This window comes from Cervus canadensis, chromosome 15 (assembly GCF_019320065.1).
Source record: "Cervus canadensis isolate Bull #8, Minnesota chromosome 15, ASM1932006v1, whole genome shotgun sequence".
Lineage (NCBI taxonomy): Eukaryota > Metazoa > Chordata > Mammalia > Artiodactyla > Cervidae > Cervus > Cervus canadensis.
The window spans coordinates 52216171-52229644 of record NC_057400.1 but is presented as its reverse complement, the minus strand read 5'-3'; the positions used below and the strand labels follow the sequence as shown (position 1 = coordinate 52229644).

The 13474-nt window shown below is 41.2% G+C and overlaps 1 protein-coding gene across 3 annotated transcripts in view; it reads right to left on the bottom strand.

Moving 5' to 3' along the window:
- Window positions 1-13474, bottom strand: part of RAPGEF4 (Rap guanine nucleotide exchange factor 4) — a 315877-nt gene that overhangs the window by 254840 nt on the left and 47563 nt on the right. For all 3 annotated transcript variants that reach the window (XM_043487630.1, XM_043487631.1, XM_043487637.1), the window contains exons 2-3: window positions 6765-6907; window positions 3895-3983 (exon numbers count right to left, since the gene is read on the bottom strand). In XM_043487630.1, coding sequence (XP_043343565.1) covers window positions 3895-3983; window positions 6765-6907 — 232 coding nt within the window. The remainder of the gene's footprint in view (window positions 1-3894; window positions 3984-6764; window positions 6908-13474) is intronic.

The window sequence follows — 13474 nt, the reverse complement described above, 5'->3', positions numbered from 1 at the left end:
TGAAGCACAGAAATTCTATCTGAATACCCAACTTTAAGATTATAAAGTCTGTAAAGTCTGAATCATCTGCTTTCACCTGAATTTCAGCCTGCCAGCTTGCCCTGAGGATTTCAAACTTGGCAGTGCACACAGTCACGTAAGCCAATTTCCTAAAGGAAATGTCTACTATCTATATATCTCTCTATCACCTGTTGATACTGGTTATCTGGAGAACCCTGACTTATACAGGGTACCACTCTGATGGGCTAACCCACTGCCTTGATTTGGCTACATCACTACTGGGAAGAGACCCAGAGTCCATTACAAGGCCAGAGCAGATAGCAGTGACCTTTTTGTTTCTCTCTTTTGAGTAACTTGCCATGAGAGAAGTTTCAGCCATCTCACTCATTCTCCTTAGCTCCTTCCTCTTGTGTGGTTGGAATTCTATCTTGTCCATCAGAGTTGGCTGGAAGGCTGGGTCCTCTGTCTATTTCTCTGGAGGGTTGGAGGCTGTAGAGGTCAATGTGTCTTCTCTTCCTTATTTCTTAGGGACTCTACAAATCAATTCAGAAAACTCTGGCTGGTACTGTGGTTGGATTCTGTGAAGTACACAGAAGAAGAAGCAATAAGCGAGCTTTGGTATAAAGCGAATATGAGAAGACTAAGCCCAGATTCATGCCAAATAGAAGAGAAAAGGTGGAACCAGTGACAGATTTTATTTTCTTGGGCTCCAAAATCACTGCAGACAGTGATAGAAGCCACAAAATTAAAAGACTATTGCTCCTTAGAAGAAAATCTATGACAAACCTTAGACAGCATATTAAAAAGAAAAGACATCACTTTGCTGACAAAGGTTTGTGTAGTCAAAGCTATGGTTTTTTTCAGTAGTCATGTACAGATGTGAGAGCTAGACCATAAAGAAGGCTGAATGCCAAAGAACCGATGCTACAGAATTGTGGTGCTGGAGAAGATTCTTAAGAGTCCCTTGGACTACAGATCAAACAGATCAAACAAGTCAGTCCTATAGGAAATCAACCCTGAATATTCATTGGAAGTACTGATGCTGAAGCTGAAGCTCCAATACTTTGCCCACCTGATGCAAAGAGCCAACTCACTGGAAAAGACCCTGATGCTGGGAAAAATTGAAGGCAAAAAGAGAAGGGGGCGACAGAGGATGAAATAATTAGATAGCATCACCAACTCAATGGATGTGAGTTCGAGCGAACTCTGGGAGATAATGAAGAACAAGGAAGCCTGGTGTGCTGCAGTCCATGGGTTCACAAAGAGTCGGACAAAACTTAGTGACTGAACAACAACAAAGCCCAACTTAGGAAAGTTCTCTTCATTGGGGTTGAAGTCAAAGCCATAGCTAGAATCTAAAGTTAAAGTTTACTAAAAATTTTTTTAAATCCACAGCTGTTGCTCAGCTATTCTTGGCAAGCACCCCATGCTGAGAGATAACTGGTCAAGGGCAATACTCCAGCAGCCCCTGGCCAAATACTATTTTAATACCATCAAAATCTCATGCCAGCTTTTAATATCTGAGGTGTCAGCACATCACTGCTGATGGTATTTATCATCCCTTAGGAACATCTCCTCTGCCTTTTCCAATTCTTCTTTCCTCATCTCTCTTCCCTGCTCTTCTTCCCTTTTCACCTTTCTCCTTCCTAATTTTCATGTTCCTTCCTTTTCCTCTTTCCTCACCTTTCTTTATTCAGCTTTTCTGCATCACCATCATTACTCATTAAGAACCATACAGAGGCGGAAGGAAGATCATCCTTTTCTAGGCCCTGTCCCCTCCGCACATCCATGCAAGTAAGAGCAGGTGAAGGCTAGCATCAGAAGCAACTCTGAGCAAAAAGGTCTGGAGGGGACCCACCTGGACAGCAGCCGGCAGGCAGAAGGTATGCAGAGATACAGGGCATGAGAAGATCTGAAAGGATGAGAAACAGCCAAGAGACAGGGAATTGCTTCATCATATTTCTTCTGAGTCAAACAGTACAGAGTGCTGGCTAAGAGCATGTGTTCAAGTGCCTAACTGCTTATTCATCTTGGTCCCCCTAATTTCTAGATATGTTAGTTGAAACGAGTTAGTTCACCACTCAAGGACTTGGTTTCCTCTACTGTAAAATGAAATAGTAATGTGACCCACCTCACAGGGTTAACGGAGCAAGTAAATACAGTTAAGTGCTTAGAACACTGCCCAGCACATAACAAATATCCAAGAACTGCTAGCTGTTCCCAGTCCCACTGGAAAACGGAAGCAACTTGTAAGAATCAAAACTCACCTCTCCCTTTGGGCTGCTCTGAAATTCAAGAGGGAACCGGCCCTGCAAGAGAGGGCAGGAGGACAGTACCATCGAGGCCGGCAGGCACCGATTCCAGGCAGTTCCTCATGGAACTTTTGATGCACTGATGCACTGAAAAGGTATACTATCAGGTAAGGAGGACTTGGGTACTGGCCTGAGACCCTAACCCCCCATAACAATGGGTAGAACACAGGCTACTATACGCCAAACTCCAAATGTCCACTAACCAACAATCCACTCGTTAGATGGTAACTGCCCACAACTCCAATATACACACAAATTCCTACAAAGTTAAACCTCAAATGGAGTATGTCATAGGTGTTTCTCACAGTGGAAATGTGCCACATGTGGAAAAGGCTTAGAAGCACCATCTTAAACATGGTATTTGGCTGGAGATTATTTGTCCCTTTAATTCCTTGACCTTTCTTGATATTTCTTTCCAATTTTGTAGTTAGCCAATTCTCTTCCTTCAGTTTTTATCTGAATCCTGATATATGTGAATATAAGACTCAGAACATTTTCATACTGAAGCTGGATGGCAGCCTCTAGAAGGGAGTCTTTTTGAGACAAGAGGTTCTTGGCTCTACACAGGAAGGTTCTGTCCATGCAGGCCATGTGGAATAATGATGGAGAAAGGGTCACTGCAGATGAGAAAGGAGAATCTAGGACCCATTCCAAACTCACAAATATGATGGAGGAGGCAGTAAGAATATGAGTGTTATCTACTAGGACGCCATGCTCCTCAGAGGTGACTAATGAAGATAAAGTAAGCCCATGTTTCCTGACCCTCCACACTGAACGAGATGAGGTGGAGAAATAGTGAGAGGTATTCGGGAGACTGCCTTGACCACATTTCCCTGCATTGCTGGAGCTCATAAAAGGCTGATAAGAGGGGCTTCCCTGGTGGCTCAGTGGTAAAGAATCTGCCTGCCAATGAAGTAGACATAGTTTAATCCCTGATCCGGAAAGATCCCTCACGCCACAGAGCAATGAAGCCCACGCGTCACAGATATTGATCCTGTGCCCTGCAACAAGAGAAACCGCTGCAATGAGAAGCCTGCACACCACAGCAAAGAGCAGCCCCCGATCACCACAACTAGAGAAAAGCCCACGCTGCAATGAAGACCCAGCACAGCCAAAAATAAATTAAAAAAATTTTTAAAGCTGACAAGGGGGTCACTTCTAAGACAGAGAAAAGTCAGGAAACCAGATTCAGCAGGATCTAAGGAGGAACCTTGGAAGACTTGCTTCTCTTTCTCCTTTGCTCACATTTCACCTCACACAATAGCAGTTTCCCTCTGCTGTGGACTTCTTTGCATTTTTCTAATAGACAGCAGGGCTCCTGGAGGGCAGCCCGTGTGCTTCAGCATTTCGTGTTCCCACACTTGGCATCTTTAAATCGTGGAAAACATTCACTATGTATATTTCTTGAGTAACTTAATAAAGGAATTCAACATATACTTATGGAACTCTGTACTACACGGGAAAGATGAAATGGATTTGAAAATGTAATTTTGATAGCATTCAAGACAGAGGGATAATGTATCATTAAAAATAGCAGTAATAAATCTTACTTTAAGAAAATAAAAAGAATATCATATCTTACCTGGTGACTGCTGGTCTCAGAAACTTTAACATCCAAAGATCCTGCCAGGACAGCATACCAGTTGGTTCCAATATCACCTTGGCGAAATACTGGAAAAGAAACAGGCAGGTAAGTAGGCCAAATATAAGTTGGTTTTACCACGTAATCTGATAATTTTTAACTGACTGTTCTGAGCCTAACTTGGACCTAGATGAGATTCCTCTATCTATTCCCACCAGAACATACCATAATTTTCTTTCCATCTTCTATCAACAAAGAAATATCCTATTTATTCAACATTCCATGAAGCAGAACTCTATTAAACAGAACTCTTTTATATTTACACAGTAGCAATAAGGGATGATAACCCTAAAGGCTATAAGATCCTTTGAATGTAAGAAGAATTGTCTGGTATTCTCTGTAATTTGTCATAAATACACTTCATTGTATTGTGATACTTGGAAGATCATTACTTTAGATGGGGTATGTGTTAAAAAGACTATGTGAGTCAACAAAACCAGATCACCACCCTAATTTCACAAATCTATTTATATTAAAAAACAACATGTTTTCTAGAATAGAATGTCTCATTTTAAGCTAACCAATGACTGATTAAGAAAAATAAAATCTGTTAAAAAAAATTTTAACTACCATATTGTCACTGTCCATTTGCTAGATTGTTGAATAAATTCACTGCTTTAAGGTATCAGGAGGTAACCACTCTTTGGAAATGATTCTCATCAGAAATTTCTGAACTCAGTTTTGCTTTACTTTTGTATCTCAGAGACAAAACATTTAGCTATTTAGTAAGAATCTTAGTTCCCACGTCCTAGTTAAGACCAATAGTTTGGAAAGTCATCCTGAAACAGTGGTTCAAAAATCTCATGCAAACCCAACTATCCTTTTAAAATATTCTAGCTAAATAACTAGATGGAATGATCTGATATTTTAAAATTCTTTTCACAGAATCCTACCTCAGAAGTCAAGTGGCTCAATGAAAAATCACATGACAACTCAGTGGGATAGTTGAGTTCTGGCAAGGCTAAGGCTCACTGCATAAGAGGAAGCTTCTGGGAGCCATAATTAATGATGACAAGCTGTTCTAAACTCTCTGACTAAAGCATGCTGTGGAAAGGCAAGAACAACAATGGTATCCCACCAGGTGCAATGACAAGCTTAAGATGGGGGATTGATGAGTTTATAGCTGGCCTTGCCAGTAACTCTGCTATTCCTTGCCTTTGTAAGTGACTTATTTTAGAATTAGGGCTTTGCCTTTCATGAACTTCTTGGCCCCCAAAGATATTATTACTTGCCAATCAAATTCACATTACACATCATAGAAGACTCATTTTGAAAACGGCTGTAAGAAATAGAAGACAGAGTCTTATCTCTTAAAAAATTATGTTCCCACTGAGTAAGAATAAAAAATATTGGTTTGAAAACAATATGTGTGGATGATTTTTTAAACAGAAGTGCGACTCTGCTTTGTTGTGCACATAGGCAAATATCTTGAAGGACACACACAAAATGTAAACAGCCATCTCTGGATTTGGGGATTGTAGGTGATATTCGTTTTGTCTTCTAAATTTTCTACAATGATGTTGTGACAAACCCTGTTAGTTCCCCATTTGAAATCATGCCCTGAACATGGATTATATACAAGTTCCCACCCTCCTCCACAAGGCCAAACACTGAGCATATGAGTTTCTTCCCTAGCTCCACTGGGGTAACCGTGATTGGTCTAAATCAATCATGTGGTCCCATAATCTGTGCCAGTGATTGGTTTAATCAGCGGCACATGATGCAATTCTGGCCATTGAAACAATACAGGAAGTCTGCTGGGGGACTTCTGAAAAAGAGATAAGAAATAGTCCTTCAGCAGGAACAAAAGCCAAAGCCACAAGATGAACAGCAAAAAAAAAAATAAACCAACAAAAATATGAGAGAAACCTGAGACCTTAATAACGTCATTGAGCCACTTAATCAACCAGCCCTGAAGCCATCCTACCTCAGGACTGCTTATTCGTGGATAACTGATCTTCCCTCCTTATAGGAGTCATGGTTAAGCCAGTTGGATGGGAGTTTTCTGTTACTGCAGTATGAAGCATGACAACAGATGCTAATAGCATTACTTTTTTAATGAGAATATACTTGTATAGTTTTTTAAATGCAGCTGTCACTCTATCATTTTACTCCCCCACCCCTTAGTCACATCTGGAATAGATGTTACCAGTGAGGTTAATTCAAACATTACTATTGTAAACCAGCTGTGCTTTAATTTTTAAAATGACTATTATCATTAGTTTAGACCTTTTATCTTATTTAACATCCTTTTGCTGTTGCTGTTTAGTCATTAAGTCTTTTCTGACTCTTTATGACCCCATGGACTATAGCACGCCAGGCTCCTCTGTCCATGGGATTCTCCAGGCAAGAATACTGGAGGGGGTTGCCATTTCCTTCTCCAGGGGATCTTCCCAACCCAGGGACTGAACCTGAGACTCCTGTGTCTCCTGCATTGGCAGGTGGATTCTTTACCACTGAGCCACAAGGGAAGCCCATTTAATATCCTATTGGCTCCCATATTTCTTGGGTTACAGAAAATAATTGTATATTAGAACTTCTAAGGATCTTGCTGAATATATAAATCCTTCCAGCTCCATCTGAAAAGGAGACTGCCTGGAAGAACCATTTGCATGCTATGGACAAAGGAGTTAAGGAAATGCTGATTTAGAACTGAATAAACAAGGAGAGAGAAATGTCAACCTCATACCTTTGATTGAGCTCAACTATTTGGCACAAAGATAACCCATTTGCTATCCATCCCCACAGAATAACCACAAATGAGCACAAACTTATACATGAAAACACACCACTGGAGTTGCATTTCTTACATGTTATTCCTTTTTCCAGATTCTCATAATAACCACATAAACAAATCTGATGAAGGAGATTTGGGTGAAATTTCTCAAAAGCTTTAACTTCTTTCAGCCGTGTGAAGATTATATCCACATCTTCACTGGATCGTTCCAATGGTCTATAAAAGAGAGAAAAGGCACAAAACTGTATCAGAAAGAACTTACTTGAGTCCACATGCGTTATTATTCTAAACACAAACAAATTAATGGAAATATATGAATTGCAAGTATTTTATTGCAAATATTTATTCCCCTACAACCATTATAAGTATTTCCAGGCCTAGAGTCTGTCATATAGAGTGAAATAAGTCACAAAGAGAAAAACAAATATATATTAACATATATATGTGGGATCTAGAAAAATAGTACAGATGAACCTATTTGGAAGACAGGAATAGAGACACAGATGTAGTGAGCTAACTTGTGGACCTGGAAGGGGAGGATGAACTGGGAAGTGGATTGACATATGTGCAAGCCATGTGTAAAACAGATAGCTAGTGGGAACCTGCTATATAGCACAGGAAGCTCAGCTTGGTGCTCCCACCTAGCCAGATGAGATGGGTGGCAGGGTTGATTGAGGTCCAAGAGGGAGGGCACATATGTATACACATAGCTGATCCACTTTGTAGTATAGGAGAAACTAACACAACAGTGTAATACCCCAATAAAGAAAAAAAAAAAGAAAGTATTTCCAGACCTTTGTCTACTACCCACCCTAAACGACTGCAGGTGAAAAGTCACAATGACTGCAGACGGTATGATATTGTGATTTACAATAAAAATACAAAATTATAAGAAATTGTTCACTGTTCCTTGCACAGAGCTAAAACTCTTGCTATTTCTTATCTAAGAGTCACAGGGGTATCTTTGGTTATATTTGGCCTTTTGCCCTCAGATCCTGAAATGCTTAAGTGTCATAAAGGTGAAATGGGTGTCAAGCTCCTTTCCATCACAACTGAGTTTATATTAACAAAGTGACTTTTGGAAAACTCCTAGGTAACCTAAGGATGGGGACTGGTTGCCTGGAGAACCAGTCATGAGACTAGAGGCTTGGTAATTTCAGCAGCACCCTCTGATGTTGGGGGGAGGGGGTGGTGCGGCAGGAGATTGAGTTCAGTCACCAGTGACCGATCAGTTTCATGAAGCACGCCTAAGTAATGAACCCTCCATAAAAACCCCTCAACAGTGGGGCTGAGGTTGGTGAACACTTGGAAATGTGGGGAGTGGCACCAGGAGAGGGCATGACCTCTCTGTGCCCCTTTCCCATACTTTGCCGGTGCATCTCTTCTACCTGGCTATTCCTGAACTATACCTTTTTATAAGAAATCTAGTAAGGACTTGTTCTCCTGAGTTCTGTGAACAGCTCTATCAAGTTCATCCACTATAAGAGGGGCTCGTGGGAATCTCCAGTTTACGGCTGGCCAGTCAGAAGCACAACTGGAAGAGCAAAGACAAACTGCGACCTGCAGAGGTGGGACTGTCTACAGGTGAGTGTGGGTGAAAGTCGCTCAGTCGTGTCCGACTCTTTGCGACCCCATGGACTATATAGTCCATGGAATTCTCCAGGCAAGAATGCTGGATTGGGTAGCCTTTCCCTTCTCCAGGGGATCTTCCCAACCCAGGGATGGAACTCAGGTTTCCCGCATTGCGGGTGGATTCTTTACCAGCTGAGCCACCAGGGAAGCCCTTTGTCAACTACCGAGTCACTGTTTTCCTGCTTTTTCTTCTTCTCGTGGTTCTTCAGCTCTACAGATGAATTTTACTATCCATTATTAAAAACTTTCTAAATCAGACAGCAAGGTCAGACAGAGGTTAACTCCTCTAAAGTTAAAAAGACACAAACCAAAAACATTTTCAATAAAATAAAATTCTTTTGAGTACTCCATAAATTATAACGGTAAATGATGCCTATTGGCAGTACCACAAAATAACATTTTATTAGAATATGTTTGTGATTTTGAAAGGAGTGGTTTTAATACTTATTTATAACTTTTTGTCATATCTACCTTTCAAATTAATGGCATGCAAATAAACAAGACTTAACTTTGCAATATGAATTATCAAAATCTGGAGACATAAGAGACCTGGGTTCAATCCCTGGGTCAGGAAGATCCCCTGGAGGAGGGCATGGCAACCTATTCCAGTATTCTTGCCTAGAGAATCCTCATGGACAGAGGAGCCTGGCGGGCTACGGTCCATAGAGCTGCACAGAGTCAGACATGACTGAAGCAACTTAGCGCATGAAATTTTAAATGACTCTCTGCCAAACACATCCTTTCATGGGTGCACGTTCATTTTAATCATCCATTCAGTAAACTGTATTGCTTTCCTACTTATATAAGATATCTTCCCCTGGAATAACAGAAATGAACAAGAAGCCAACCCTACTCACCAGGAGCTCATAATCCAGTGGGGGAAGGAGCTCCAAAACCAGAATTAGAACACTGTATGGTAAGCATGGGAACATGGGTGCCCACAATGTTCTGGGCTGGACCTTCTTTTACTACAAAGAATGCAGACATGGAAACTACTAAAGTCAGGTGTATGAGGGATAGCAAAGGTTCTGGATTCCACCTGCTGCTCACACTCATTATGCAATGTGAAAATTTAATATGATCTTAAATCTTAATGCAGTCAACTTGGGATCATCTAGGGACCAATGAACCAGTTTCTGGATTAGTCAGAGCATAAGATAATAACACATAGGCATCTTCACGGGAAAAGGTACAATAACCTTAAAATCAGCAAAACATCTCCTCTTAGATGACTTCTGTTGTTTCCTATATGATATGATGTATATATGATATGATATATGATATGATATGATATGACACATGATATACGATATGATAGACTATATGATAATAGACATTTGCGAATCCTCTGCCTCGAGCAGGGCGCCCCTCTTCACCAATCTGCTAAGTAAGCACACCCCCACCCTGGGCTACATCCCACAGAGGCTCAGGGGGATCTTCCAGGACAGGGGGTACCAACACCCAGCAGTCAGACCTGGGGGAGGGGTGCAGGAAGTAGATGAAGAGGGAAAGGAAAGGAGGGAGGGGAAGGCAAGACTGCTCTCTGCCCAGTTGCCTTCCCACAGCCGTGAACAGAAGGCTCATCCAAGCAACGGACAATAATAGGCTGTAATAGGACCGTCATCTTGTGGAAACATATGGAATGCTTAATAACTACTTCATTTGTATTTTTTCTAAATTTCCAGATGCCGTCTGAAGATCAGATAAATGTATTTCAGAACACTGGGTATAAAGCTAAATAAATACATTTGCATTAAAATGACTTTGCAGTTTGTTTTGATTCTTTGTTCTTTAACAGTAACTTAAGGTTATAAAGAGCTTGTCCCCACTCCTACTGAACTGTTGAGTCTGAGATAATACATGGAGCTTTATAAATTATAAAGGGCTACAGAAGCTATTTTTATTATGAGTACCTTCAGTTTCATTGTCATCATTGCCACAAAGACCTTTTAAAAGAAAGAATAAAATGCTTAAAAACATATACTGAAATTCTCTTGTATTTTTGGAAGGGTTTATAGATAGGTGTGCATGGATATTTTTCTCTATTATAACAACAGTAAAATCTCAAACAAATGTACTTGGTAACATCAGCCTTTCACGACTGACTTCTTAAAGGGCTTTGAAATATTCATCATCACAGCCTTGTTAGATGAAGCAAGTATTCTAAAATCTATTTTTCCAGCAAAAACATTATAACAGAGGCTAGGTTAGTATTCGTGTACTAAAATCATGTGTTTATAAAGCCAGTGATGACATGGATATATCAAAAGTCTTTGAAACTCAAGATGTTTACCACTTATCATGTTAGCATTTTAATTATATGATTATTAACCACTTAGAATACTGAAATGTTGACTCTACTAATTACAAGTTTTCCCAACAACATCAACAAAATTCAGAAAGAAGGTGTTGAAATGCATTCATTTGATCTGCAAACATTTACTGAGTGTCTGTACAAGAGACTCCTCAGTGACACAAAGAGCATGGCTCCTGCAACCAAGGAAGTTCAAACTGAGTTAGCGGGAGTTGTAGACGTATAGCAATTATTGAGGTGATATGTGGTAAGAAGTGCAATTAATATAGCAAAGAAGGATATATGAATTCAGAAGAACAGATATCACTGGTGAATACAAATTCTACAAAGACTTCCTGAAGGCACAACTGAAAATTCTTCCTAGAATCAGTTCTTTCCTGTTTCTCTTTTAATTTCTATTGTACCACCACTATCTCATCATTTATTCCCAAAAATGTGGTGCATCACTAGTGCTCCTCTCCCTAGAGACCTGCTCTACTGACTCTACTCCCTGTTAATTTCTTATCCACCAGTCCCCTACACACACACACACACACACACACACACACACAGATATATACACATATACAGAGATGTACACACACAGATACACATATGTACAAACACATACACACAAGCACACACATACACAATGAGAAAGATTCTTTGTTGACCAAACTGGAATTGGACTCCTGAATCTTTTCCTAGACCCATCTGTGTACTTCTTTGTAAAATGTAGTTTTAGCAAGAACCTTGCTTAAAAAGTCAGTTTAACCAGAGCCCTCCGTTCTTGATATCTGACCACTCTCCATATCTAATTGGGTTTCACATCCTCCACCATCCCCCAGATGACACCTAATCACCCTTGTCTTCAGTAAAAATCCAGTCAGGTCAATTTATCCAGAATCTCCCCTACCCTTGATGTTTTCTCTTAGTAATTTTCCACCCACTGACCACCTCCCTAATACACACACACACCTTGCTCCTTGACTATAAGTTCCCACTTGTCCAGGCTGTGTTCAGAGTCGAGCCCAATCCCTCTCCCCCACTGTAAAATCCTATGGCAGTGGTCCTCATACCTGCCTCAACAGTCCTAAATAAACTCTGCTTATTGCCTTTAACAAGTGTCGGTGAACACCTTTTTCATTAACAACACACACACTTGAGCACATCCCTCAACTCAACCAATTGCCAAAATTCTTGTCTCTTGAGTCTGCCTGTGTTCAGGGTGACTCTGAGAAAAAAACCCCTTGATGGCTCCAAAGACCCCAGGTGCAGCTGCAGCGTTTTATCTCCACAGCTGAGACTGACTATCACAAGGCCCACCATGGCCTCTGTGACCCTCCCAAAATATGGCCTGCACACCGGCCGCCAGGGAGCAGAACGTGTTCAGTCTGCAAATTCCTTGTCTAATGCCTCTCTATTTAGAAATCATGCCCCTGGCGTCTATGTCTCCATAAAAGAGTGAAGAACAAATGGGCCCCCAAGGGTCCCAAATAAGAGAGCTGGGACTGGAGGTCACCAGGGCACCATTGTGGCCCTGAGCAAATAACAGAGGGGCAGAATACCTCCACCTTCCTTTACTGGCAACCAGCGTGTCATCAGTCTCACGAGGGAGAGATGCCAGCTCCGGGACCCAGCGCTGCTAGGACAGTTGAAATAGCCTGTCATCAGGCTGAGGGCAGGATCAGTCTTGCTAATATCTAAACAAGGCTAACCCTGTATTTATTAGTGAAAAGAGAAAGGGAAACCTTTTGACCAGGCTCAGTGCGCTACAGATCCTCTCATTACAGATACAAAATCAAAGTACAGCCTGGCCCAATTTTAACAGACCCTTTTCAAAAACCTTCCCTGACTGCATGAGTGTCTGACCTCAGGACGGAATAATCAGGCTGGGCACACACCTCTCCACTCCACACTGCAGTCAGGGGACCCCAGATCCCAGCCAAACCGGATGCTTACTGGACTCCAAGCATCACATCAAGTAGAATGCTTTCCTAATTTTCCTCAGATGATACACTCGCTCCATTAGCATTAAGTTAAAAATAATTTCTTTTGGCTCCTTAAACTTTTAGAATGGCTTCTGGGATGACTCATAACTGATGCCTCCTTAAAAATGCTTTGTAGATAAGTCTGAAATGACAGCTTTTTTTTTGTTTTCTCATGCAATTTGCACCATAGCATGCAGATGCTCTCAAAAATCATTCCACAGTACTTAGTGCTACATTCAACTTTGAGATGACGCTGTTCAAAAAATTGCCACTGCAACGACTAACCACTTGAAGAGACCCTAAGACCCTTAGGTTGTGGGGATTAGAAAAAAGGAAATGGGAATCTCTTGAGATCTTTCTGATAAGTCTTTTCTTAGTGCTCTTTATTCCTGGGCAACAAGGAGACTCTTGAAGGAGAAACAAAGTGAAAAAAAGGAAGGCTGAGGATGGGGGAGTGGGGGAGGACATTATTTTTAAGCTTTTATGCATTCCAACCTATGAGCAGCAGCAGGGGGAAATGCGTTTTGAGCAGACAGTTTGAAAATGCCTTCCCCTCTGTGGATCAGCTGGTTGAAAATCTCTGACTTTAGAAAGGGTATCGGGTATGCTACCATGATGGTGGGTAATCTGGTCCCCATGCCCCACTCCAGGTACCTATTTCCTTTGGCACTTCTTAAGAGGAAAAGTTAAATTTTTACATAACCTCCTGCTCCTTCTGCCTCTGTAACTCAGCTTGCTCCTTGCAAAGTCTGGATCACGTAGGTCACGTAGTCTCAGAAAGTGGGGACTTACAATGCTAGGAACTGGAGCTTATCTCATGTACCCTTGTCCTGCTCTTTACAACTGCCCAGCCCCTGCAAACCTGCT